Source organism: Delphinapterus leucas, chromosome 17 (assembly GCF_059928025.1).
Source record: "Delphinapterus leucas isolate spDelLeu-1000000601 "Yukka" chromosome 17, BTC_Dleu_Yukka2, whole genome shotgun sequence".
Lineage (NCBI taxonomy): Eukaryota > Metazoa > Chordata > Mammalia > Artiodactyla > Monodontidae > Delphinapterus > Delphinapterus leucas.
The window spans coordinates 15,014,660-15,041,163 of NC_143145.1; the positions used below are offsets into that span (position 1 = coordinate 15,014,660).

The following is a 26,504-nucleotide window of genomic DNA, read 5'->3' on the forward strand; positions in this document are numbered from 1 at the left end:
CTTGGCTGACAGGCCCGCAGAGGGGGAGGGCCAGCTCTTTCTCTGCACCAGGAACGAGCCTACGCCTGCCTGTCCCACCCTCTTTCTCCTCCGCCTTCTGGTTGGGAGCCGCTCTCTGCCTTTGTCTCCCCCAGTTGTCACCACTGGTTTGGAGTGGTGTAATGCCATCTCTCTGGGATGCTCACAGAATCGACACGGATTCTTACTGGAGTTAATTCCTGCCTCAAACTTAAAAGTTTGCCGATGGAGTACTAGCAAGATGGTTTGCTGGGTTCTTCACCGAAGGAGTGCTGGGTTCCAGATTGGAAACGTTGGTGGCAAACCCTGGGGGGCTGCATGGCAGCCTTTTGGGGAGACCCCTGCTCATTGGTTCTGTCTTCATATCAAATTTGTTCCTGTGAAAATAAGCCCACTTGGGTGTCTGGTATCAAGGAGAGTACTGTAGGTCATGCAAATCTTTTTCATTTTTTCAAAGTCTTCTTTTGGGATGGTAGAAATTCTTTATAAGGCGCCAAGTACACTGGAGTTTAAAAATAGATTCTTTACTTTACACTTTTCTGATCTTTCGCATATGAAATGAGCCATTAAGCTTGCTTCATGGTGGTGGTCCCAGGTACCGCTGCACTGGCCCAGAGTGTCTGTTGGAAGATGCAGATGGTGTCCAGAGCCATCTGGGAAGTGGTGAGGTGCAGGGCACAGTGAATTGAAGGAAACTGCGGACAGAATGGAAGCAGGCACCTAGGAGAGCTTCCCGGGCACCTGTTGTCTTGGTACCTCACCATGATGGGGGTGGTGTCAGGAGATGCCTGGAGGTCGCTTCTTCACGTTGGCTTGATCTGGAAGGCTCCTCTGCAGGCTGTGCCGCTTCTCATAGCAGCACATGTGGGCGAGGTGTGGGTTTTCCCCTTCAGTAAGGCTTGCCCCCACTTTTATGAATTACTTACCCTGCAATCCCCCCAGCTCACCCTGTCCTCTTCTCCCAATCCTGGTCTACATAAATGTGTCCCCCTGGGAGTTACCTAAGAGTCCACATGCATTCATCTCAAAAAATGACCAGGGCCCTGGGAGAAGCCGCCCTCAATGATGCTCTGCAGGGTGACTAAAGAGGCACATCGTGGTGGGTTTGTGTGTATGTGCACGCACACGTGTGTGCTGTGTATACAGCAGGTGGAGAGAAGCCATGTGGTTATGTTTTTGCCATATGCAGCCTCCTAAGTGGTTTACCGAGTACCACCAGGGTCCTTGGTACTCTTTCTGTTTAGGTGACAATTATGAATTTCCAGGTAGTACTCGATGGCTGGAATTAGAAACCAGCTCTGTGCTTAAGACCTGGGAGGAGCTACCTTCCATGGCTGTTCTTGTTTTGTTCAGACTCATTGAGCGGTGGCAGCCATTGCCAAAGAGGCCAGAATGCTTTACCCAAACCTTCTGCTTGGGGAGGGAAAGTTTCTTCAAATGACTCCCTCTCTTCCTAAACCTATGCTCACTCCACTCTAAGGATTATGGGGGTCGAGAGCTCCCTGCCCTCTTCCTATGAGCGTGGGGCAGAGTACGGTCTCTGGCCATAGAGATGTTTCAGCTGAGTCTAGGCAACTCAGGCAAGGGTGAGAAAAGAGAAGTTGCGGTGACTTGCTAAAACTAGGTTACTCCTAAGGTCTCATTCAGCTTGTAAATTCTGTAACTCCGAGATGCTGACGGTCCTTTAGAAAGTGGCTTCAAAAAATCTCAGGGCTGACTGTTGAGAATACCATCTGGTAGGTCCCTCGTCCTCCTTTATACTCAGCCAAGTGATTGTTGTCATGGCAACAGAGCTGCTCCTGCAAAGGCTTTTCTAACAGCATATAAGGGGATCTGAAGCTTCCTGAGATTCTTAGTAATTATCTTCTAAAAAAAATATGCTCGGAATATTGTGAACATTTTCATGGACCCTCTTCCATCCTAATGGGGATTTTTGAGGTCCATTATCAGCCCCGAATCTTAAAACAAAAAGACTCGATTCTTTGTTTTGCCTTCCTTGTTTTTCTTCTGTGTGCACTCTTACCTGGAAGAGGACTCACCCTCTTACGATTCCTCAACGGCTTGCATGTAGTAGGTGCTCAAATATTTCATTTGAAAGGTTGGCAGAATAGCCAAACATTGGTCTAAATATTCTTTATCAAATTAGCATTTAGATATGATGCTCTTTCCCTAGATGATATTGAACCTTAAACCAGGCAGGACTCCCAGAATTCACAGCTTTTCCATCCAGAACCCCTGTTCCCTTTTGTCTTCACATCATGGCAGAGTGGATCCAGGGGTGAGTCTAATACTCAAAAAGAACCTCTTAGCGCCCTCTCCTGGGAGCTCGGATTTAGCTCAGCTCTTCAGAACAGGATATTATCCAATTATTAAACTTTTCTTTCTTTCTTTTTTTTTTTTTTTTTTGCTTTTTTGGTTTCCTTTATCTGCAAAATATCTATTGAGTCAAAGATGGGTCATGTATCTTGCCAGACACTGGGAATTCAGTGGTGGTTCAGAAACTGTCACTGGAAGCCCCCTATCAATGGGGGACACAGGCCCAAGAAGTAGTAAACCCAGGACAGCGCTACAAGTGTGACGACGTGTGTATATGCATGGGAACGGGGAGGTGAGCTAGTGATCATCTGGCCCCCTTATTCGCTCCTTCCCTCCATTATCCCATCCTTAAGTGCCAGTGCTGGAGGCCTTTGAGCTGCTAGTCCTGTGCAAGGCAGAGGAGAAACATTACTCCACGCCGACCTTTTTTTTTTTTCTCTCCCAGTACGCGGGCCTCTCACGTTGTGACCTCTCCCATTGCGGAGCACAGGCTCCGGATGCACAGGCTCAGCGGCCATGGCTCACGGGCCCAGCCGCTCCGCAGCATGTGAGATCTTCCCGGACCAGGGTACGAACTCGCGTCCCCTGCATCGGCAGGTGGACTCTCAACCACTGCACCACCAGGGAAACCCCACGCCCACCTTTTTATACTGAGTTCTCTGCAGGCTTCTTATTGTACCAGGCATGGGGAGGGATGGAGGCCAGTGGGAACCGAGGACCACTCTGTGACCCGCTGTCAGCTTCCATTGAGCCACTTTGCCCTCAAACGTTGTCTGACGCTCCCAAAGCCTCCTCTTTTTTCTGGACCCAGAGTTGCCGTTTCTCTGTTGGCAGGAAGACATCTGGAAGGGGTGGGGAAGCTTCACCAGCAGGAGCCTGTCCCAGCAAAACCCCCGTGTCCTATGGGCGTGCAACACGGTGAACAGTCACGTTCCACGTGTCTGTCCTCCCTGTCCAGGGCACCTGGTCCACCTGCATTTCACCTGGCACGGTCTGCGTGGCGGTGGAGTTCTCAGGGAATCAGGGAGAGGAATAGTTTTTGGACCCACATTACTACTGCTTGACCTTGAGACTCAGTTGGGGAACTAGGAACTAAAACCAGTTTGCACCCTGGATGGAGGATGGGAGGTCAGGGCTGGCCTGGCTTGTAGGGTCCTAAGGACACGTTGGTTGCGTCACGGTGCTGCTTTCTTGCCACCTGGAGCCTTAGACCTGCTTTCTCGGTTTGGCTGTAAGAGTCAGCCTCCTGTTGGCTGTACCAGGGTTAGAGTTTCAATTACTCTTAGGTCAGAAACCATCCAAACATTCATTCAGAAACCGCTGGGGGAAGGTACGACTCGAAATAGAAACTGAGGGGAAGAAAACACTAGGGTGGTAATTAAGTCTGTTTGAATGATCTTAAGTGAATTTGGCTAGAAAGTTAGCTAAAAAGGGAACTCTGACTGCATTTCCAGTGCCACGGGTGTAGTCTCGGCCTAAGTGCAACCACTTTTCCCTTGGAATCTTAAATCTTAACCTCTCCTGATGGGTTCCTTATTACAGGGATGGGTGGGGTGTGGAGTAGGGATGGAGAAAAGAATGGGGAGGAGGGAGATGTACTAAGAGAATTGGGAAGAGCCAGTGTTATGGGCCTAGAACTTGAAGCTTGGCCTGTCTGCCAGGTCCCACTTAGTCAGGTTTGTTGAGCACCTACTATGTCCAAAGATATGCACTTTATGTGCTGTTTTATGAGAAACACAGTGTTTGTAGAAGACCAAGGGATGCTGAATTCGGCTAAGCAGGGATGGCCGTTTCTGGGAAACGATACTTCAGCGGCCCTTCCTGGGATGGGTCAGTAGCTGAAAGGGTGATTTGGGGAAAGATTCTTCTGGCAAGTAGGGAAGGGTCCTCTGCACGAATAAACAGCACCCCAGTGCCACAGGAAGCTTGCAGGAGGTGAGGCGTGCTGAGACAGCCCATGCCCACCTGATCCCAGGGCCTTGCATGCAGACCAGCCCGCTCACACACAGTTGAAGTGGCGGCAGTGTGAGCCTGGCTGATAACACAGATGTCTGGGTGGCAGGGTCTTTATTTTCCTTCAATCACAGGATGGGGCTGGAGAGCAAAAACCCAACTTCTCATCCACCAAATATGTTGGTACATGTTAGCAACAATGAGATGTCTTCACAGATGGTTAAAAGTTCTAACTGTGGACCCAGGCCTGGATGCAAATCCTGAATTCTCCTGTGCAACCGTGGGCGAATTACTTAATAACTTCTCTGAGCACCCTTGTCCTCATCTGTAAAATGAGGATAATAATCCTTACCTTACAATGATACCTATGGAAGGAGTATCATGAGATTTAAAAAATTGAATACAGTGTGCTTACAAGTGCCTGTTAGATTGCCAACGCTCAGTAATGGTAGCTACTCTTAATAATTTGGAAAGCAGCAAGATTGCTTCCTGAGAGATGGTAAAGCCAGCACATTCTGGCTTAGTTCAGGGAGGTATAGAAGCCCCTTAAAAGAATAGAGTAGCTCTTAGGCCAGCAACACACAAGGGTAACCTGACTCTAGATACTGGAGGTTTTAGGATAAACTGTCCTAAGGATAATCTCTGTCACGAGGGGTCTGGGTCACCAACAGAAGCAGAGCCAGAGGAGTAGCTAGAGGCATCATTTCTGGGGTCTCAGCCCTTTGGGGGAGATGGGTGCCTCAGGCTCTTAACTCTGACCCCTAAAACACGAACTGCCCTCCTCTGCTTCCATATTCCTCAAGCTCTCTTGAGATTTATCCCTGAAAGCCGCCTGGGAGGTAATGCTCAGATCAGTGGCTGTGAGCATCTTATCTGCCTGACAGTTCAATTTCATGAGTTAAGAAATCGACGTGCGGCTTTGCACATCAGCCCACATCTGCTTTGCTGGCGCGTGTTGGCGTCCTCGAGTTGCTCAGGCCTGGCTCCAGCCGGAGCATCTTTCTGCACCCATACAGCAGAGGCAGACCCTGGCAGCGGGAGTTCATGGTGGCAGACGTCGGGGAGCCGGCGGCATTTCCCAGGTGACACTCCCGCAGTACTTTTCAACCAGGCGCCATTCCATCAGAAATGAAGGTGGGGAAGAGTCCCTGTCGGAATGCCTTTGCTCCTACCAGGGTTTTTCCTAGAAGTGCGAGCGTGTCCGTGTTTTTGTGTTTCCATATTACCAGTCTCACTTTGCTTTTGAAATAGCAACATAAGGAGAGGAATATTGGTCTTTGTGGCTGCCAGTATCGCGCATGCCAGAATCTCGTGCTTGCTGGTCTGAAGCCACCAGATGGTGGTGGGACTGTGTGTAGTTTTTTTTTTTTTCTCTTTCTTTCTTTCTTTCTTGTTTCCTCTGCTTTTTGAAAAGTCGTGAAGTGGGAGAAGCTGGGAAGTGTGAGATTGGCTGAAAGATTGTCAGCTGATAACAGTTTGCAGTATCTTCCGCCCCGGGTGTGGGCACAAGGGCGTCTTCCCAAAACCTGTGCCCAGCATTTGCTGCATGTGCAGTATTAGGTGCCCCATGGACACCAGCGGGATTGTCCCACACACCTCAGCCACGTACAGTAGCCCAGGAGTAGTTTCTGAACGGGAAACTCTGCATGTTTTTCTCTCCCTTGAGGATGGAAGCAGGTTAGAACTGCCATTGTAGCAAAAGGGAAGTCAGGCTTCCTTTGCCCAGGAGCTTTCCGGGTTTATTTTTGAAAATCTTTTAAGTTTTTCCACTTTTGTCCTAAGTAACCCTCTGAAGACAAAGGGACAGATCCTTCCACTGCTTAAAATGTTACTCATGTTTCACATTCGTTCGTTTCCTTGAAATCAGATTGTGTATTTGTTGCAAGAATGTTTCGGTGATTTAAATAGCACATACAGAAGTGTTTGGATCGTATTGAAACGATTTTAAGGACTAGCATGAGGTATCTGGATACTCTTCAGTGATTTATGGATGACCAGTGTCTCTACTGAGTGGCCGATATAAATGATAGATGGTCTGTATGGTAACTCGTAATACCAGGAACTAGTTGTTTGTCCCTTTCCCTTCCCTCCCTGCAGTCAAACAGATACAGGGCATTAAATGATGCCACCTCTCCGCTGTCCATCTGTCTGTGCCCAAGAATAAAAATAAAATGCTGAGGAAGCCAGAAGAAACAGTTTGGTTTTTTGATATTCTTAACACCCTGAGTGCCTGCTTAGACCTTTAATGAAAATGACAGTGCCCCCGACGGGAACCAGCCTTCTCACAGGGACGCAGTGAAGGACACGGATGCATTTCCCTGAGCAAGAGGAACGGCAGTGAGTGAGGGACTCCTGGGGGGGCATCCGGAGCTTCTCTGCTCGTTAAAGGCAAGCGTTGGGTGCCGAGCAGTAAGGAACCACTGGATTGTTGGCCTCGTGAGTTTTCAGAGGCACCTCCCAGCCCTAAGGTCACCCTGAAATCTGTGGCTTCCGAGTTTAGATGAGCTGCATCCCAGGAGGGCAGGGGTTGTCTCCTCTGCTGACAGTCCAAGAGTCAGACCACAGTAGCGTCGAACACAGTAGTGTTTGTGGAATATAGGAACGCCCCTTGTCCCTCCTCCAGCATCCCAGCTGCCATAAGATCATTTTTCTTACAGCGGTAAAGGGGGCTCATCTAATCCAGCCTGGAGGTCACCTGGAAGATCCGCTGCCTAGAACCTCAAGCAAGTGTGCCAGCCTCCACCTGAGGTCCTGCTGGTTCCCTGCCTGGAGTGCCCGAGGCCTCCCTGCTGACCCTGTTGTTGGTCTCACTGTAGGGGTCCATCTAATGGCCTTTTGGACTCGGTCCCTTGGACTGAACATTTGGGAAAAGCGTGGTCTTTGTTAGCTGGGTGTCATGGTTGAGCCTCTTCGGACATCAGAATTGAGTTCCCTTCTTTATTCTTAGAATTCAGCCTCACATCCAGGTGCCACTTTGAGACTCTCTCACTCTGCCTTTCGCAGTCTGTGTACCAGCACTTAAGCTTGTGAAATGAAAGCATCCCCGAGCACACTGGCTTCACCGTCAGGCGTGACGCTGGCGTGGCGGTTGTGGAACCGTGGGGGCCCCCGGCACCCCCCAGGCTGGCAGATGGTGTGCCCGCCGGGCCGGCCAGAGTGGCGGCTGCTACACGCAGATGTGGCTCCTGTGATGCGCAGCCCAGGCAGCCCTCTTGCCTGCCGTCAAGGTGAAAAGACACCTGACATTTCAGGGTTCTGGGCTCTGAGAGCAGGGGCTTGAGAGGAAGGAGAGTGAGACATTCTTTCCTTGTTTGCTGAACCCACAGCCTGACGCAGGTCATTGCGGAAGTGGTCCTGGATTCCATAGGAACTTTCCTTTCCATTCTTTGTTAGCAGGAGGCTGCTGACACAACGGTCTTGAGCTTTGTGACATGAAAATAAACAACGAAGAGAGATCTCGGGCTGGGGGCACCTTTAAGCTGGTTAGCCAGGAAGGTGGGGGCCACCGAGAGATGGGCTCACTGCAGTTGCTTGACCGTGAACCTCTCAGCGCTACAGCTTTGAGTTCCATCCAGTGACCACTTGGTTGGTGCATAACTGCTGGTAAGGAGGAGATCCTTCCCCGGCGGGCCCTCTGGACTTACTCCTTCTTGGCCTTTGGTCTTCGAAGATGTTAGGGAAGAAGGAACTGTCAAAGAGGCGGAAGGTGCCCCCTCTACTTATCTTGAGTTCTTGTGGCTGCACTAATAATAACATTGACCCAAGACAGATTAGCAGGAGAAAAAGATACACATTTTAATTCGTGTGCATGGAGGTCTCATAGAAATGGGACCAACAAAAGGGCCAGAGCAGGCAACTTTGAGACTTTTTAGACAAAAAAACCCGATAAATTTGTAAGAAATTGACAGGACAAAGAAATGTAGGTTTTGTGTGCTCAATTAGGGAAGAGTCTAAACAGAGTTTGGTTTGGGTGTAGTAAATGAAAGGAGTAACAAGGTTTCTTGGACCGCATTCCCCCTCTCTGGCCAAAAGGGTGTCCTTCTACTTTTCAGATGCAGGGAGGGTACCTTTCACATGAGAGATGCCTTTCCTGCTTTCAGGGAGACAGAAAGGAGGGTCAGAGTGTCTCTCTTGCATTGGCCATTTCTTAAGTAACTTTAATTCAAAATAATCAATATGCCAGTATGGCATATTTGGGGTCGGCCCACCCTGAGCCCCAGCGGAACAATTCTGGCTTTGTTCCTTTGGACTCTTACCTTGCCTTCTGTGTACCCATTAGCTAGCTCCTCGGGGAAGGGCGATATTACATGTGGGAGAAGTGAGGGCTGTCACACGCTGGCTAACGCATCACTGTGGATGGACACTCCAACCAGGCCTGAGTTAATTACTCTGGCCTTCGCCCTTTTGTAGGACTTGGCTGATTATTGCTACATCAAAGCCCTACTTAATTGGCCCATCGATGTAACCAGGGCTCTTTATTTTCTCTATAAAATATACCAACCCCCTTGGGCTTCCCTGATGGCACAGTGGTTGAGAGTCCACCTGCCGCTGCAGGGGACACGGGTTCGTGCCCCGGTCTGGGAAGATCCCACATGCCGCGGAGCGGCTGGGCCCGTGACCCATGGCCGCTGAGCCTGCGCGTCCGGAGCCTGTGCTCCGCAACGGGGGAGGCCACAACAGTGAGAGGCCCGCGTACCGCAAAAAAAAAAAAATATATATATATATATATATACCAACCCCTGCCTGCAACAAGCTCGAAGCTAAGTAGGCTACACTCTGTGTCCACACACTTCTTCTGCCTGAGCTGTCAGCTTAACCAAGGGTCAGTTGTGTGTGTTCCCAAACCTGTATATGCCAATTGTATGTCATTACATTATTTAATTATAAGGTACATAAATCTTTGGGATAGGAGTGTGAAAATCGAGATTGGTTGTTTCTGCAGAATAAGTGGAATGTTTAGAAAGATAAAAGTAAGTTACTTTTTAAAATATATATATATTGCCATCAAATTAAATATGGATGAGGCAGTTGTAAAAGATCGGTGACAAATATCGTAAAACAAAACAAAACCAAAATCTAGGATACCTCAGACTGTTTCACAAGAAGCCCCAACTGGAAATTACAGATGATGCATTTGGGATGTGGTATTTATATGCAACAAAGATGACATGAAACACCAATTGGCATAACCATTTTTTTGGAGTACAGTCATCAACATTTGAATCTAAGCAAGTTAGACCCTTCCCAAGGTCACGCAGTTGGCGAATGGGGGAGCTGGGCTTTGAATCCACATTGTCTGATTTCAGAGCCAAGCTCTTAACCCTTTGGCTCTACTGCTTTTCCTCCTGACCCTCATGCTAATTCGGGAGATGCCAAGGAGTTTGTGCTAAGACTCCAAATCAGCCACAGTGGGAAGGCGGCTGCTTTGGACGCTCTGCGGCTTGCAGGCTGCTTAGGGCCTGCCTGTCACCCAGGTGTGTGGCACGGAGGAGAGAGAGGGTGGGATACGGCTGCTAAGGTGCCCCCAGGACTCTTTTGGGGGTCAGTGGACAGGCGAGGGGGCCCACTTACACCTCAACAGGTAAGATTGGGTGTGGATAAACATATGTTTTGGAAAAAGATTTCTGATAAAACTATGTCACGGGGCAACCTACAGTTGTATTTGATGTTCGGTATGTTTGGTGGTTATGTGCCTGGGAACATGGCCACCTCTCTTAGAACTTTTTTTTTTTTTTTGTGGTACAGGGGCGTCCACTGTTGTGGCCTCTCCCGTTGTGGAGCACAGGCTCCGGACACGCAGGCCCAGCGGCCATGGCACGCAGGCCCAGCCGCTCCACGGCATGTGGGATCCTCCCGGACGGGGGCACGAGCCCGCGTCCCCTGCATCGGCAGGCGGACTCCCAACCACTGCGCCACCAGGGAAGCCCCAGAGCTTTTAAACTTATAAACAACTGGGTGCAGCAAGCAGTCTCACGTATCCACAGAGAGGGAGCGCCTGTCAGGTTAGGTGTGCTTGGTGCCTGTTTGGTGTCCAGAGTCACAGATTTTCAGAGACGCTTTGGGGCTGACAGTGCATCGCTGGCTGGTGTCCAGGAAGAAGTCACAAGCCATTGAGTGGTTTGAGGTCAGTGTCTTACTCCCCTGCCTCTTGTTGGCCTCACAGAGTTCTCCTAACCATACAGATGGTGGGACTTCTGTGCTTAGATTCTGCCTGCCGTGGGCTTTGGGCTCTTTCGTAATCCTTTGGGTATTCTCATATTCTGGACTTGAACACATCCTGCCTCTGGTTGAATTCCTGTGTCCCTAAGTCTGTGGGTGAGGGAGTTTGTGCCTTTTGACTTTGTGGGGAATGTCAATTTCGTATTCTGAAATCAGTGTGTCTCTAGTGGCAAGTGGAATCTTTTCTTCATTGTGGGGACAGGAGTTGCCTGTCTGAGGCTGTGAAGCTGGGGGTGGGCAGCCAGCTAATAGCTCGCATAGCAGCTGCCGTGACAGTGGAGTGTGTCAGCTGAGGCTTCCCGAGGTCCGGCCCGGAGTCAGCGACCCTCCTCGTGGGTGGACACATGTTCCTCTAGGCCAGTGCTTTGCAACGGGGGCGATTTTGCACCCAGGGGACGATTGACAATGTCTGGAGACATTCCTGGTCGACTTGACTTGCGCGGGGGAGGGCTAACCAAAACATCCTCCAGTGCCCAGGACAGCTCCCTCAGCAAAGACGGATCTGGTCCAAAATGTCAGCAGTGCTGAGGTCAGGACCTGCCCTGGGTGGGCCTGTCCCTGTGACCCTCTCCCCTGCAGAGGTCTCAGAGAGCACTTTCCCGTCCCAGGGGTGCCATCTGATGCTTAATTAGCCTCCTAACAACATCGGCGCTCAGAGGGGTGGCCAAGATGCACAGCACCTTACCGTAGCCGTGCGCTTCCACCTGGGCACTTCTTACACCTCGCTTCCTCCAGCCCCGACCCCTCCTGCATCAGAAGCCGAGCCTGAGAGAACAGCTTTTCAAGCCTCGTTCACCACCTGCACACTGTAAACCCCAGGATGGCCTGTCCATTAGTCCTCCGCTGTGTGGGGAGATGGACGCCACCTGCAAGTGAGGCAGCATGGAGGGATGGGCGATGCCACTTGATGGATGCCACCGGCCCGCCTCTGTCTGCAAAGCCACTGTGGCAGGTGGCAGTCTGGAGGGTGTAGCCATGTCAGGCTTTGGGGGGGAGGGAACAGTGGGTCAGTGGCTTTCCTCTCCTTATCCCCCCACCGCCTGTATCCTCCCCCAATAGGCATTAAAAGGTTTGTATTATGTTTGGGACTTTAATGTGTCTCTTTGTCCTCGGTGGGGAATGCCTCCAGCTTGTCATGGTGGGAGAGAGCTTTTCGGTATCCGTAAAAGCAGGACTTGGATCTTAGCTCTACCGCTTACCAGTTCTGTGGCCCTCAGCCAGTTAACCATGCAGAGCCTCAGTTTTTTCCATTTGTAAGATGCGGACAACAGTACCTATGTCATAGGGTTGCTGCAACAGTCACATTCCCTGCACCATTTCACAGCAATCCCCCAGCCAGTCTGTGAGCCCCTCCAGGGCTAGGTCTTTGTCATCTTTGGAATGACTTTAATCCTTGTTGTATGGTAGATACTTACTATGGGGTGTGTTGTATTCCCCCCAAAAAGACACCTTGCATTCTAACTCCCGGTACCTGTGAATGTGACCTCAGTTGGACATAAAGTCTTTGCAGGTGTAATCAAGTTAACATGAGGTCCTTAGGGTAGGCCCTAATCCAATACAGCTGGTGTCTTTATAAGAAGAAAGAAATTTGGACACAGATACAGGCAGAGAGGAGAATGCCTTCACATATGTCTCACGTGAAGACAGACACACAGGGAAATTGCCATGTGTAGACAGACGCAGAGACTGGAGTGACGCATCTACCAGCTGTGGATTGCCAGCAACCACCAGAGCTAGGGAGAGGCAGGGAAGAATTCTTCCCCTGCAGCTTTCAGAGGGAGCAGGGCCCTGCCGACACCTTGGTTTTGGGACTTCTAACCTCCAGAATGGTGAGACAGTAAATTTTGGTTGTTTTAAACCAACCAGTTTGGGGTACTTTGTTACAGCAGCCCTAGGAAACTAATACAATACTGAATAAATGTTTGTGGAATTTGTGTCTTCATGTGCAAAACTCATCGTGTTCTGCCCCCATGTTCATACTTTGATAGTCTAACCTCTAGGCTTTTTACTTCTTTCTTTCCACTGATCATCTCCTTTGCAGATCCCCCAGTTTTGATCGTCAGCTGATTTTGTACTAATTTATCATAAAAACCTTTGCTTGTTACGGGAGAAAGTTCTTAACATGTATCACACTGAAAAGAATGAAGATTTTTGCCATAAAGTATCTGTGCCTCTCTCAGCAGCGAGTGACGGACTTAGTATTTCTTTTAGCCACGGGGTAGTTCCTGGTGCTGTGAGGAAGCACGAGGCTGTTGCTCCCTTCCGTCTTCTTTAAACTGGCAAAAGAGAGAACCAAATCAAAGTTGCTTTAAAAATAAGATGTGTGAATTTGCGAAACAGGAGCCCCAGGTCCAGGAGAGCAGGCTCCCCACTGTGTTAATTTGGCAGCCCAGCGAGGTCACTGGAGACTCGGGCTCCTTCTGTGTTTTGTCCACAGGACGGGCCTCCTCCTAAGGCAGGTGTCCCCAAGGCCAGAAAGCTGGCTGACCACAGCAGCTGGGCAGCCTGCTTCCAGTTCATGACCTGTGGGGTCTCTTCGGTGTGTTGCTCTTAAGATCAGGAACATTTTTGGGACTTCCCTGGTGGTGCAGTGGTGAAGAATCCTCCTTCCAATGCAGGGCACGTGGGTTTGAGCCCTGGTCCGGGAAGATCCCACATGCCGCAGAGCAACTAAGCCTGTGCGCCACAACTACTGAGCCCGCGCTGTAGAGCCCGTGTGTCGCAACTACTGAGCCTGTGTGCCACAACTACTGAAGCCCATGTGCAGCAACGAAGATCCAACACAGCCAAAAATAAATAAATAAATGAATTTATTAAAAAAAATAAAAGATCAGGGACATAGGGACATTTTCCCCAAAGGCCTCCCCATCAACCTCTCCATCTTTGTCTCATCCTTGAACCAGCCACTGCCAAAGGGGATGGCATTAGATCATTGGCCCTGATTAATCCTCTGGGGAGGAATAGATGGACTCTGGAGAGTGGACCATAGTGCCCCCTGCCGTCTCCCCAAATTAACAACTCCTATTCATCTTTGGTAGGCAGAATAATGCCCCCCCAAACACCTACATCCTCAACCCCAGAACCTGTGAATATGTTACTGTACGTGACAAAAGGGGCTTTGCAGATAAGATTCAGCTAAGGGTCTTGAGATGGGGGAGATTATCTTGGATTATTAAGGTGGGTCCAGTACAGCACAAGAGTCTTATAAGAAGGAGGAAGGAGGATCAGAGTCAGAGAAGATGTGAGGACAGAAGCAGAGGTTAGAGAAGACTGAAGTTGGGACAACACTGACTTTGAAGGTGGGGGAAGGTGCCAGGAGCCAAGGAGTGCAGGCAGCCGGTAGAAGCTGGAAGAGGCAAGGACACAGATTCTCTGGGCCTCCAGAGGAACGATGCCCTCCTGACACCTTGATTTTAGCCTGGTGAAATTGATTTTGGACTTCCAATTTCCAGAGCTGTAAGATAATAGCCGTGTGCTGCTTTAAATTAAAATATTGATAAATTTAAATTTAATATATTTAAAATTAAAATTTAAGTTTGTGATAATTTATTACAGCAACAATAGAAAATTAGATACACAACAGGGTCCTACTGTATAGCACAGGGATCTACATTCAATATCTTGTAATAACCTATAATGGAGAAGAATCTGAAAAAGAATATATAGATATGAATCACTTTGCTGTACACCAGAAACTAACACATTGTAAGTCAACTATACTGCAATGAAAAAAAAACCAATACACCATTGTTTCTCCAGGCTGACCTTGAATCAGCATAGACCTTTTGTAAGATAATAAGGATCTTGTATTCATTCTGAGTCTTCTGTTGTGTGCCAAAGATGATACACAAATATTTATGTGTTAAACGAAAGACAAACCCAGTCCCTTGCTCCACCTCCAGGTATAGCAAAAAAGTGCTCTCCAAGTGGTCCACGTTGGTTTCTTCAGTCTGTACCAGTGCTGGGTGCAGGGAAAACGGGAAACAAGTAAGACCTTGTCCTTACTCGCAAACTGCAGAGTACATCGCAGTCGTTTGACTCCATAAATATTCTCTCTGTCAGCTCAGAGCTCTTCCCGATGTCGGCTCTGGCACTGTAACTAAAGCCAGCTCCCTCTGAAGCTTTTTCAAACCTGCTGATTTTTTTTGTTTGTTTTAGTTCTTAGCCAAGGGGTCAGGAAGAGCAGAAGACCCTGTGAAGCACATCCATGGATGGAGCTATTTTTAGAGGGCCCTGCGTGGCTGAGATCAGCAGCAAATTCTAATGGTTGGGTCCTGGGGTCCACGGAGGATGTCAGCTGCCTGTCTCCTGCCCTCGTGCCACTTGGACAGAGACACTGCGATTTGGGAGTTTGCTCTGGCTCTTCATTTCCTTCTGTCGCAGGAAGCCCTGTGCTGCAGAGCACGGTGGTGGGTTGCACACAGCATGTTGAGAAACTGCTTGTTCTCATCCCACAGCTCAGCTGTCTCTGGGAAGCCTAGGGCTTTCCTGGGGATGATAAATGACCAGTGGCAATGTATGAAAATATCTGGGAAGCTGACAGAAGTCGGGAGCAGAGAGATGGGGTTAGGGAGCTGAGCTTTGAGGTGATCTTTTCCAACTGCAGAATTTTATTTTGAGGAGACTCAAACTCATGGGTAATCGACGAAGCAGCTCTCGGTCACTTAGCTCTGTGTTAACAGCTTAGCAAAGATTGGAGCTTAGCTCCCGTGGTGCCAATTCAACAGTTCTAGGCTCAGGAACAAAAATTTGAGAGCTGGACCGTAAAGCCTCAACATCCATAAGAGTGTGTAGTTAGGTTAGCTCAGCGGAGTGTTTTGGGCTCTGCCCTTTCCCTTCTCCCTTTGTCTGTAGTAAGTGCCATGTGCTGAGTGGTTACATGCATGGACTCCGTAGATGTGGCCTGGGATAGAATCCCACTTACTAGCAGGGTGACGTTGGCCAAATTATGGAAGGCTTTCTTCCTGTCTGGGATGATAGTAACACCAGCACACCTGGGCTTGTTGGGAGGATTAAATGAGCTCACGTGTGCAAAGCACTCATCCCAGGGCCCAGCACATCCTCAGGTGTCTACAAACGACTCACTTCCTGGGACCTGACCGTCGCTCTCCAGCACTTCGGGTGACTGCATGCTCGTCCGTTGTGTGGCTGTGTCCTAGGGTCTATTCAACCTGCTCCCTAGAATGAGATGTTATTTCCAGTTTTTACTGCCGTAAGCAACATTTCCGTGACTGTCCTCATAGGTAAAGATTTGTTCTCACCCTTAATTGTTTCCTCTGGTAACATTTCTAGGAGTAGAATTGCTGGGTCAAAGAGGGGGCTTGTTTTTAAGGCATTTCTTGATAAATGCTGCCAACTTTTCCTCCAGCAAAGTGCTGGTTTACACTCTTACCAGCTGGGAATGAGTGTGCCCGTTTCCTTGCATGGCCGGGCTATTAACTTTTAATTAAATGAAGGCCCAGGAAAAATAAGAGGTATTTCCCTGCGGATTAAGTGTTCCTCGTCCTTGCTTATAAGCAATAAAGGCTTAAGAACCTGAAATGAGCCCAGAAGGCAAGTGGCTCATGTGAAAACAGCGCCCTCTACTGGTTTTCCCGGGTGGAGAGGTGCAAGCTACAGTGTAGATGGTGAGGCTCCGGTGGTCACTAACTCCTGGCAGGTGCCAGGAACTCTAGGGCAACATTTTACACTTCTGGCCATTTAGTAAGTCAGCCTCAGATGACCTTTCATTCTTACTCAGTTTCTTTTACAGAAGTGCTTCTCAACTGGGGGAGAGTTTGCTCCCCAGGGAGCCCTTGGTACTGTCTGGAAACATTTTTGGATATCACAGGCTGGGGGGCTGCTACTGGCTTTTGGTAGGTTGAGGCCAGGGATGCGGCAAACCATCCTACAACGCAAAGGACGGCCCCCTAACAAAGAATCGTCCTGCCCCTATGTGTCAATCGGGTTCAGATTGAGAAACCCTGTTTTAGAAGAATGGAAGAATTGCTCCAGAAGGCTTCTTTTCAGACTAAAATAAAATATAGAAATATTAAATATGTATCACCATTATTACTTTATTTTTTGGTTCTGGAAACCTGATCGTTTTGCAGAATAAAATGGAAAACAGGTGGAAGTGAAGCAGCGCACTGGCATTTCTAGGAGAGAAGGCAGAGTGGAAAATACAGCCCATAATAATGTCACAAGTACTAATAGGGGAGGGAATTTTTTTCCTATTAACTTGATTTGGTTAAACCTGCCATAAATTCCTGTGCTTCCCCTTGAAGGCCTTGTCTGTAAAAGAAATTAAATTTAAAAAAACACAGTGGTTTTGGGGACCCTTTTCCCTCTCATTTCATGAGCCCCAGTGTTTTCATAACATTTATAATTGTGCTTTCCAGTGCTTAGTGCAGAGTGACCATCTGCAGATACAGTCTACTTCCCCCTCCTCCACGCCCAAGTAAATGCTGATTTAAGCATTGTTTCTAAGGGGAGGAAGGAAGGGAACTTCAAAAATAATCTTAGAAAAGGGTGTGCCTGAAGGGAAAAGTATGACAAGAATTTCAGGAGCACTAAGCTGTATTTCCGTTTACTCGACATTTGCTGCGTTTGAGGACTTCTCTCTCTGGCGTTACCCAAACCCATCAAAAAACATACCCTGCTCTTTTGTCTTGCTTTAGCCCTGCTCTTCTCTACGTTACTTGTATTCTAGAATATGTGGCTTTATGGAGTGGCTTCATTGGTGGTTCTGAGTAATGCTAAGAGGATTATTTTGCCGGAAGTGGAAAAAATAAAACAAAACTACAGCTTTCCCCTAAATATCAGATACTATCTGTTTTAATCATTTTCCTTGAGAGGTACTTTTCAGACCCATGAGTGGGTTGTAAAATCAACTTCTGGGTCACAATCAGCATCTAAAAACCAAAAAAAACAGTAGAAAATATCAGAGGGTATCGTATATAGTAAAGGTAGCTTTTGTTTTGATGATGATTTCAAGATATGTAGCCATACGTAGATGTTTACGTCTGTGTACACAAGCCTGGTGAGAAGTCTGAAAGACCGTGGCTTGGGTTTTATGACATGGTGAAATCTGGCCAGTTTTGTAATTCTTTCATTGTCTCTTTAAGGACCTCAGTGAGTCCTACTTGTCTCCTGTCCCTCATGTTTGCTTCTGTTGCTTTTCCAGGTGGTACCAGGGAGATTGGCTCGGCCTTAACCAGGATGTGCATGAGGCATCGGAGCATAGAAGCCAAGCTGAGGCAGTTTTCCAGGTGAGGACCGTGTTTCTCCCAGACCTCAGACGCCCTTGCTGATTTCAGGTTAAGGAAGCGGTGAGACATAGCATAACTCGCCTCAAGCAGTACTGGTTTCCCCATAACGTTAAATCCCCACAGCCCATCTCTCATCACAGCCCGTCCCTCTGCGCACTCATTGAACAAGTATTTGACTGGGCATCTGCCAGACAGTGGTCTGGGCCCTGGGGCTCCAGTGAAGGACCAGACAGCCTGGGTCCCTGCCTCATGGAGCCTGCACCCCCCTCTGGGATCTTCTCTGTGTCTCTCCTCACACTCCATCAGTGTGAGGCGCCGAGCACCCTGCTGAGACCCCTGGGTCCTCCACCCCTGCAGGAACCTCATAGGAAGAGGAGCTGCCGTGCTGGAGAGTGAGGCGTGCACTGCCGCCCTGTTACCCGGGACCTGTGCATGTCCTCCAGGCCCGCCGAGGAGGGCGGGGGCGGCTCATAGAAACTTCCACGCTGCCAGCCTCTTGTCTGTTTCACAAGCATCCAGGATGGGTAGAAATGGCAGTGGCTGGCATGGGGGTCTGCAGTCACCAGTGTTCCAGTGAGAGTGGGACGTTCTCCCAAACAGATGAGCATAATTCAGCACTTCTGCACCGCTCTGCTTTGTGAATTGCAAGTTGCGTGAGAGGCTGTCACGGTGGAATCCCTCTGACCCTCTTGCAGGACCACCTCAGGAGGCTGCAGAAGGTAGTGGGAAGCACCTGGTCTTGGAGTCACCCGGGCCTAGGTTTGAACCCCGGGCTGGCCGCTGACAGGCCGTAATCTTGGGCTGGGCTCTCAGCCCCTGTCAGATGGGCGTAGGAATCTCTGAAGTGTTCTTGTGCAGATGCACGCAGTGTCCACGCAGTGGAAAGCACCTGCCGGAGCGTGTGATAAAATCTGGCTTCCTCCTTCCCTCCTCACCCCTGGGGAGTGCTCCCCGTGATGGCACCCCCTGCGCCTCCTCCCACACACGTCATCTTGTTTATTCTGGGGCCCGTCCTGTGACACCTCATTCCATTTTAGTGATGAAGAGACGCCAGTTCAACAGCCAGTGTGTATTGAGCAGCTACTATGTGCCGGCCTTGTCTTAGGTGTACAGGGCATAGCCCTGAGTAGGAAACACACCCTGCACTCATGAAGCTTACGCTCCAGACACTGTATAAACCTGATAGAGTGTCAGGCGGTGATGAATGACAGGAGAAGGAACACCCGGGATGAGGTGGGTGGCGGCTCTTGGACACAGGCTGGTTAGGGAGCGTCTCTGTTCAGAAGGAGGGTTTGGACAGAGCTGGAGGAAGTGAGGCCAGAGGATGCGCCTGCGAGGGGCATCTTACCACTAGGCCCTGGTAAGAGAAGAGGGGGTGGTAGCAAAAGCTTGGAGATTTTCAGGAGGCCCAGCATCAAAAAGCAGTCTGAGAATACCTTTGTTGCAGTTCTCACCAGTGCCATTCACACAGTTTATGGGCATTCTCTAAGTTCCCAACAACATCTCTGTAATGTAGGATCGGGTCGATCCTACTTCCATTGCACAAAAAACCCCGGCTCCCCTGACTCATGATCCCTCTCTGTTGGGAGCTACCTTTCCACTCATTTAACTGCAGTCTGTTTGGGAGTGCACAAAATAAGAAGGGATGTACCTGGAGACCCCTCACCCCTCTGATCCTGCCTAGGCTGTCCACAGTCTACATTTATGACTTATCCTGAATGCACGTCAGAATCATATGGGCCTTTTGTAAAAAAAGGTAATGCTGGCCCCCCATCCTCCAAGTTTCTATCAGGTATGGGGTGAGGCCCCGGTGTCCTCACCTTTTCAAAGCTCTCCAGCTGGTTCCCTTGTGCAGCCAGAGGTGTGACCCCACTGATCTGCAGCGTTGCTTGTTAATAGAGTGTGGGAATGGAAAAAGGGGGCCATGAGAAGAGGTCACTCCCACCAGTCACGGGTACAGCTTCTTAGCAGTCATTGAAAAGCCTCCTGAGGACACGGTTGCTGTGAAATTGGGGAATTTGGATGTGAACTGGGGCTTAGTATGCTGCCTTGTCTTGCTTCAGGTAATCGTGATTCAGGTACGTTTTGACAACTGAGTGTAAACCTTGACAACAGAATGTGTCTGTTTAATGTCTCCTTTTCTTTCTCCTTTGGTACAAGTGCTTTAATCGACTGTCTGATAAACCCACTTCAAGAGCAGATGGAAGAATGGAAGAAAGTGGCCAACCAGCTGGATAAAGACCACGCAAAAGGTACTGGGCAAGGCGGCAGATGCATATTAGTCCCAGGTGGCATGTTGCCGGCTGCTGCCTGTGGCTCTGCTGGGTTCATTGATGTCACCCAGAGGACCTGCTCTTTCACCGCTGCTGCTGTGGACATCTCAGTGTTGGAGGATGAGGGGTCAAAAGTGATCCCATTGCAGGACTCAGTGCTGGGTTTGGGGCATGAAGCATCACTCAGTGGGTAGCCTGATCGCGCTCTGTGACATTAATTGTGATCAGCTGAATTAAAAGTGATTTGTAACAGCAGGCTTAAATGCCAGAGATGCACTTAGGGCATTTCAGCACATTTTGAAAAGCAAACTTTTAATGATGTAAGCTAACCTTCAACCAGTGGGTCTCAGTACCTCATGTGCTAGGTCTGGGGACAGAATGGTCCAGGCAGACGCCACCCCTGTCAGTCTTCCTGGAGCCGAAGGGTGGGGTGCTGGTGGTACGGAAGGGGCAGGAGACTTTGCTCCACGGATCATACAACCTTCAGTAAGTGTGGTGGAGGGAAAGCGTGTGGGCAGATCTGAGGGGATGAAACAGGAAAGAGTTGACGCATAGGTGCTACCAAGAGCATATAAGAGAGAGCCCTGCTCTGATAGGCTCAGGGCTGGTGGGAGGGAAAGGTCGGGGATGGCTTTGTGGGAGCCGGTCCAGTTGGCGATTAGTTGATGAGGGCAGCAAAGGAGAGAAGTATCAGAGGTGACTGTCATTTCAGATGTTCATGCCTGGGTGACGGAGATGCCAACAACAGAAATGGAAAAGTCCAGGGTGGGTGTAGGCTGGTGGGGGAAGAGGAAGTGGCCGGTGGGGATGTGAGTCACGTGGGCCGCCCCTCCTCTGTGTCCACAGTGTCTGGCCTTGGTACTAATGTGAAAGTAAAGCAGCTGGGCCTTTCCCAGTTCTTTTCCATGCGGTCTAGTTTCTCCTGCTGTAGTCTGAGGGGCTCTTTTCTGAATTGTAACATCTGGCCAGCATCTTGCCATGTGGGTTCTTTTTGGAATGAAGCACTGTGGATTTGGGCCTTGGGAAAGTAGATAATACTGAAAATATTTCCTGATACTTAAGCTGAGAAATTGTGAATTTTAGAATTTTTATTAAAATGTTCCCAGGTACCATGTTTCCTCAAAGCTGGTATGAATGAATACTGTAGGGAAAGACCCCAGTGCATTTTGTTGGTTTTCGTGTTCATAGCCCCTTTGCTGTCAAAGGTCCTCATGAGAGTTTTATCATTTCGTATTCCAGTAAAGCTATTTATTGCATGTCATAGCTTATGCTTTTGGTGATGAAAGTAGTGGCTGTTGCTAAAGTGTTTTCTGTTGAGCTAAGTGGTAAAATTATTCAATATTCTGCTTTCTCTTAGAATATAAAAAAGCTCGCCAAGAGATAAAAAAGAAGTCCTCAGATACACTGAAACTGCAGAAGAAAGCAAAAAAAGGTAATTCTGCTGTTAATGTGTTACATTGGGGAAAATGAGCACGTGCCTGATTTTTCTTTGAAGTGGAAAGTCTTCAATCAGACTGCCTTACATGTAGTGGTCCTGTGAACAGATAGGAGCTAATAGAATCTATCTGAAGCCCCCAAGTGCAGAATATCTATTAATTTGAGACCCTTGCAAAGTTGTACTTGACTCATTCCTTCCCCCCAACCTGGTCTCCAAAATTTGACAGTTTCCATGCTTATTGTACATTGTGATGAGACCTGTAAATTTCTTGGAAGCCTTGGGATAATGCATAAAAGCCTCTTTGCAAATGTTGTATAGTAATTATTGCAGAAATGATGTCATTTTCTCCTCTGTCCTTCACAGCCTATAATCTCTGAAACCCTTTATTAAGTCTCGTGAGAATGCTAGAAAAGGCTGCAGTGGGAGCCGGGAATCATTGCTGTGTAGGGAGATTTTTCATGGTGCTCATGAGGGTGGGAGCTGGATAAGGAAAATGAGACTGCTGGTGCAAGATGCCCCTCCTCCCCCGCCAGCTGATTGTCATTTGCAAACCAGTTAATTATCAGATCCATGACCCAGCTTTGCTCTTCCGGCTTGAACTGGGAGTTTTAAGAGAAAAATCTAGCTCCATCGACTTTGAAAGCATTCGTAACATTTTACTAAGACCCAACAAGATGTAGGGACTCTCTCTCGAGCTTGAGCAGGTGACGTTCCCTCTAGACTAATTCTTCTTGATGCCACGATTTGGAATTTGCTGCATCACAGCTGATAAAATGGGTATCCCCCCCCCCCATCAGGATGCTCTGTGGGCGGGTAGTATTGAGCGTTTGTTTGAGACAACAACTTTTTTAGGTAGAAATCCCCAAAACCAAATTTCCTCTTTCCTAAGCAAGCAGTTCTCATTTGGAATTAAAAGAAACATCTGGAGAGATGGGATTCTTTGGTAGAAGAGGGGCGAGGACAGGACAAAGTTTTCAAGCTTTGGCATTTCTGAAAAATGTCCCCCGCAGTTCTTATAATAACCAGGAGACCATTTCAAGATAAAGACAGCAGGATATTCACCCACGATCAGTTTTTCTGTTAGTATTGGCCCCATTTGTTTCTTTTGGATGTGTTTTCCTGGTCTTGGTGCTTCTGCAGTTTATGTTCTATCTAATTCAGGTGCCTGAGAGCTAGCATTCGACAAGTGGAATAGGGTTTGTGGCCAGTAACGTTGTAGTGAGTCTAAAGGTAAATGTAGATAAAACTGCCACCATATTACATTGAATCTGAGGTTCTATAAAAGAACAGGATGGTAAAAATTTGGAGCTGAACTCTACCTAGTTGACAACATGCCAGCTTTGAGATAGGAGAGATTAATGAGTTTGGAGAGAGGGTCCAAGGAAGATCTGTGGCTTGGAAAAGTTTTGGGAATTTGGTGAAAAGGATGGGGTAAGAAAAAGTAGCGGTTTTCCTTTCTCTCTTCCAGAGTTTTCTTTTCAGAGGCCTTAAGTTCTTGGCTGCAGTGATAATCCTTTTATCTGAATTTTACATGGAGGCTGAAACAGTCTTCATCTGTGACTCAAAGTCACTGGCATTGTCCAATTAGCAGAATTTAGACCTACAGGGGATGCCTGGTAGGTTGATTGCAGTGCAACACAAAAGGAAGTTGCTGGTAATTAGACTTGCCCAGCTCTGCTTAGGCTGCCTAGAGAGGATAACGACCTTCCCATTAAAGCACTGGATAGAAAGATTCAGGACACATGGAGGTGCCGGACTGTATGACATGAAGGGCTGCTTCTGGTCCTGGGACTCGGGAGTAATTGGCTTTTAGTTGTGAGGTTTCTTGGTGGCACTTAGGCCTGAAGGCTGAGACAGTAGAGGCTGTGATCAGGGGTTTCTGAAGCATCCATCTTTTCAGCCCCAGTCGTATATCTGATGGTCTTGGGCACCATATCCTTTCCAGACGAGGTAGCAGTGATGGTGTTCTTACGCCAAGTCAGGTCAGTAGCTTAGAATGTTCTGGATGACTTTCTAGATACTCCAGTGAACAACCAGAAAACAGTTTTTGTTTCTTTCCTTTATAAAAAAAATTTTTTCTAAAATATGTAAGTGCCTTTTAAAACTCACATTTGTATATTTCTGGGGTGAATGGAGCTTTTTAGGAGGTACCAGAGTTATCGTTCTGAGTGAATGTTAATGAAGTGCTCTCCTAGAAACAGTATGGCCTGAGAATGGAAACAATACAAGCTAAGGGCTGGAAGAAATCTGGTTATTTGAGACTCCCAGTTATTTGGGGGTCTGGTTAGCTGCGGTTTCCCCTTTTGCCTAAAGGCCTCTCTGTCGGTTTCATCTCCCTCAAGTGCTCAAGTGGTAGCTTCCTAGACTCTTGACTTGTAAAGTGTTGGTAGTTCCTTCTGAGATCTATCCAATGCTTTGGATACATTTTTTTTTTGTCCTGATAGAACTGAATCTGGTTTATACAGCACAATAATCACTTCCTCTTAAATATGTTTTCAGAAGGTCATCAAACAGCTTTCTGCCACTCCTTTTTCCAAAACTGTGATCTTTGATCTAAAAAAAATCTTCTGACTCTCCTTTTCAAAGTTGAAATGCGTTTATACATTTAAGCATGGTTCTGGCACTCCCTTTGACCTAGGCAGGCACATATGGGGTGTTATTTTTGTGTGTGACTAATTTACCTTAACTTTCACTCTGCAGCTCTATCACCTTTTGCCACATTCTTTGTTTGACTCTTTTTTACTATACTATAGAAGGGTAATTTGTACTCCAAAGGTATTTAAATATCACTGTCAAAAAACTCTGAATGGTTTTTGGGGTTTGATTAGACTTTATCTTAAAATCATTTTAAAACAACTTGACATGTGCTCCAACTGTGGGTGAATGTACCTATTTTTGTGGAAGGCAGGCTACTGAACACCTACCGGGCATAAAAACTAGGCAGGGAGTTGGGGGCTGGAGGAATGGTCCCGGCCCTCCGAGAAGTTCCAGGCCAGCGCCCAGGGTCGGTGCATGGGGCAGAGCCGCCTTGTTGAGTGGTCAGGGGGACAAGACAGAGGCAGCCAGGAGGGTGGGGAGGGGCTGTGGGGCTGACCCAGCAGCCCCAGGTTCTGAGTGGCATCTCTTGAACCCTCATCGAGTCCTGCTGCTTGACGTCAGCTCGTGACCCTTGAGGTCCTAGAGCTGGTTGTAACCCAACTGGGGGAAATAAGAGGATCAGAAGTGGGAAACATTTTATGCTGTTTGCCCACTTCTGCCACCTTACTGTACAGACGGTAAGCCTTATTTCTCATTTAGTTAGCTCTCATGTTATTATTAATTTTAATTAAAAAATTAATTATGGTAAAGCCTTCTGTTTCCATCTGTAACTACTAAAAGTTTATCAGAGACTTTGAGGGAGGGAACTGGAACATTTTAATATGTTAACCCTTGAGCCTGACGTTGAAATAGTTGTTTTCACCAGAGGCTGCAAAGCTAATATAAACCTAAGAAACAGACTCGTAGAGTCCCATATTAGCATATTATTTGCTATTATACGAAAATTTTAAGTTCTTTAAATTTAAAAAAAATTTTTTTAATTTTCATTTTCACCCCAGCTTGAACTTTTGATCCTGGTTTCCCTAGTTACTTTTAAAGTTACAGTAAATTACACTTGAAAGCTCTTCTTGTTAAAGCATCTTAATTGGCTTCTTACAGGAATATAGTCTTCATTTATCTTTTTAAGAAAAAACCTTGCTGCATTCTCTAGGGGTGCTGATTACTAACTAGGAAGATGTCTGTTTAGATGAGAAGGAAAGGCCATTAGCAAGTGAAGGAAGGGAACTTGGGTTTGCAGCTCTTGGTGGATGTGGGTTTAATCGCACCAATGTAAAATTCGGTGGCAAGCCACGGACTGTTTTAACACATGAAAGAAAGGTAAGACTGCTGCTCGAATACCAGTTTGACTTTATTATTTTCCTTTTTGTGTCAATTGTGTATCCTGCACTTTCTCACCGCACGCCCCCCCCCTGCCAGTGGACGCTCTCGGTAAGTCTGTCATCCTGAATCTCTGGTGGCTGGTCACGGTGTGGTCCTTACTGTGGGCTTTCCGTGGTTGTCCAGACCTATGCTAGTTGCCCCAGTTTTCCTGCCAGTTCAGAACAATCAATGGTGCCTACTTAATCTTCCATAACTTTAAGAAAACTCTGTGTGTGTGTGTGTGTGTGTGTGTGTGTGTGTGTTTCAGTCAATCATTTTCTTTCTTTGAAGTTTGGCCCTTTAATGGGTTAGCTCAACATTCTAGGAGTCTCTGCATCCTCATAATTCAGCATTAGACTCATGGAAAAAAGAAATACAGAGTGACTTAAACCCTCCCTTCCACGCGAAATAAATATAACTATACATACATATCTAGGTGTATATGTGTGTATTTATATCACAAACAAAACGTGGAGAGCTACACTAAATAACTCCTCAGAATAATTCCCAGATCGGATTTGGTTGTATTAAGCTTGCCACATATCTTTAACTTTGTCCCCCGAGGACCATATAGTTTTTTCAAAACCAACCATTTATTTTTAAAAAATCAAAAGTATTTCTTATTTCAGCAGAGTTTGTGGAATGCTTCATTTCAAAGGTATCAGATCTTCAAATTCAGTAAATCAAAATGGTTCTTCTTGACTGAAAATTGACCCTCATTCTGTGGGTGACAACGCTACTAAAAACCTCAAGTCGCTTTCGGTGTCTCGTGGCTGTCCCTGTGTCTCGGAAAGGTCTGTCTGTGAGCCGTCCGTGTAGTTTATCTTGCCTGAGTGTGCCCGAGTGTTCTCTGAGCCTTTGCATTGAGCAGCTCCAAAGAGTTTTTTGCGTCGGATTTTGTCATCTACGATGAACCCAAAGCACACAGGTCCCCTCTGACAGGTGCGGCTGGGATGACCAGCTGTCACGGGGGACACAGCTCTGCCTCCCTCCCGTCACGTTGATGTTGGGGTAGTGTCCCCCACCTTTTTTTTTTTTTTTTTTTGTAAGATGCTGTTGTTTTATTTTTATTTATTTTTA

At 47.7% G+C, this 26,504-nt stretch overlaps 1 protein-coding gene across 8 annotated transcripts in view; it reads left to right on the forward strand.

The window, feature by feature from the left end:
* Positions 1–26,504, forward strand: part of MTSS1 (MTSS I-BAR domain containing 1) — a 162,863-nt gene that overhangs the window by 108,781 nt on the left and 27,578 nt on the right. For all 8 annotated transcript variants that reach the window (XM_089898733.1, XM_089898734.1, XM_089898737.1 and 5 more), the window contains 3 exons: positions 17,672–17,756; positions 19,917–20,008; positions 21,387–21,461. In XM_089898733.1, coding sequence (XP_089754859.1) covers positions 17,672–17,756; positions 19,917–20,008; positions 21,387–21,461 — 252 coding nt within the window. The remainder of the gene's footprint in view (positions 1–17,671; positions 17,757–19,916; positions 20,009–21,386; positions 21,462–26,504) is intronic.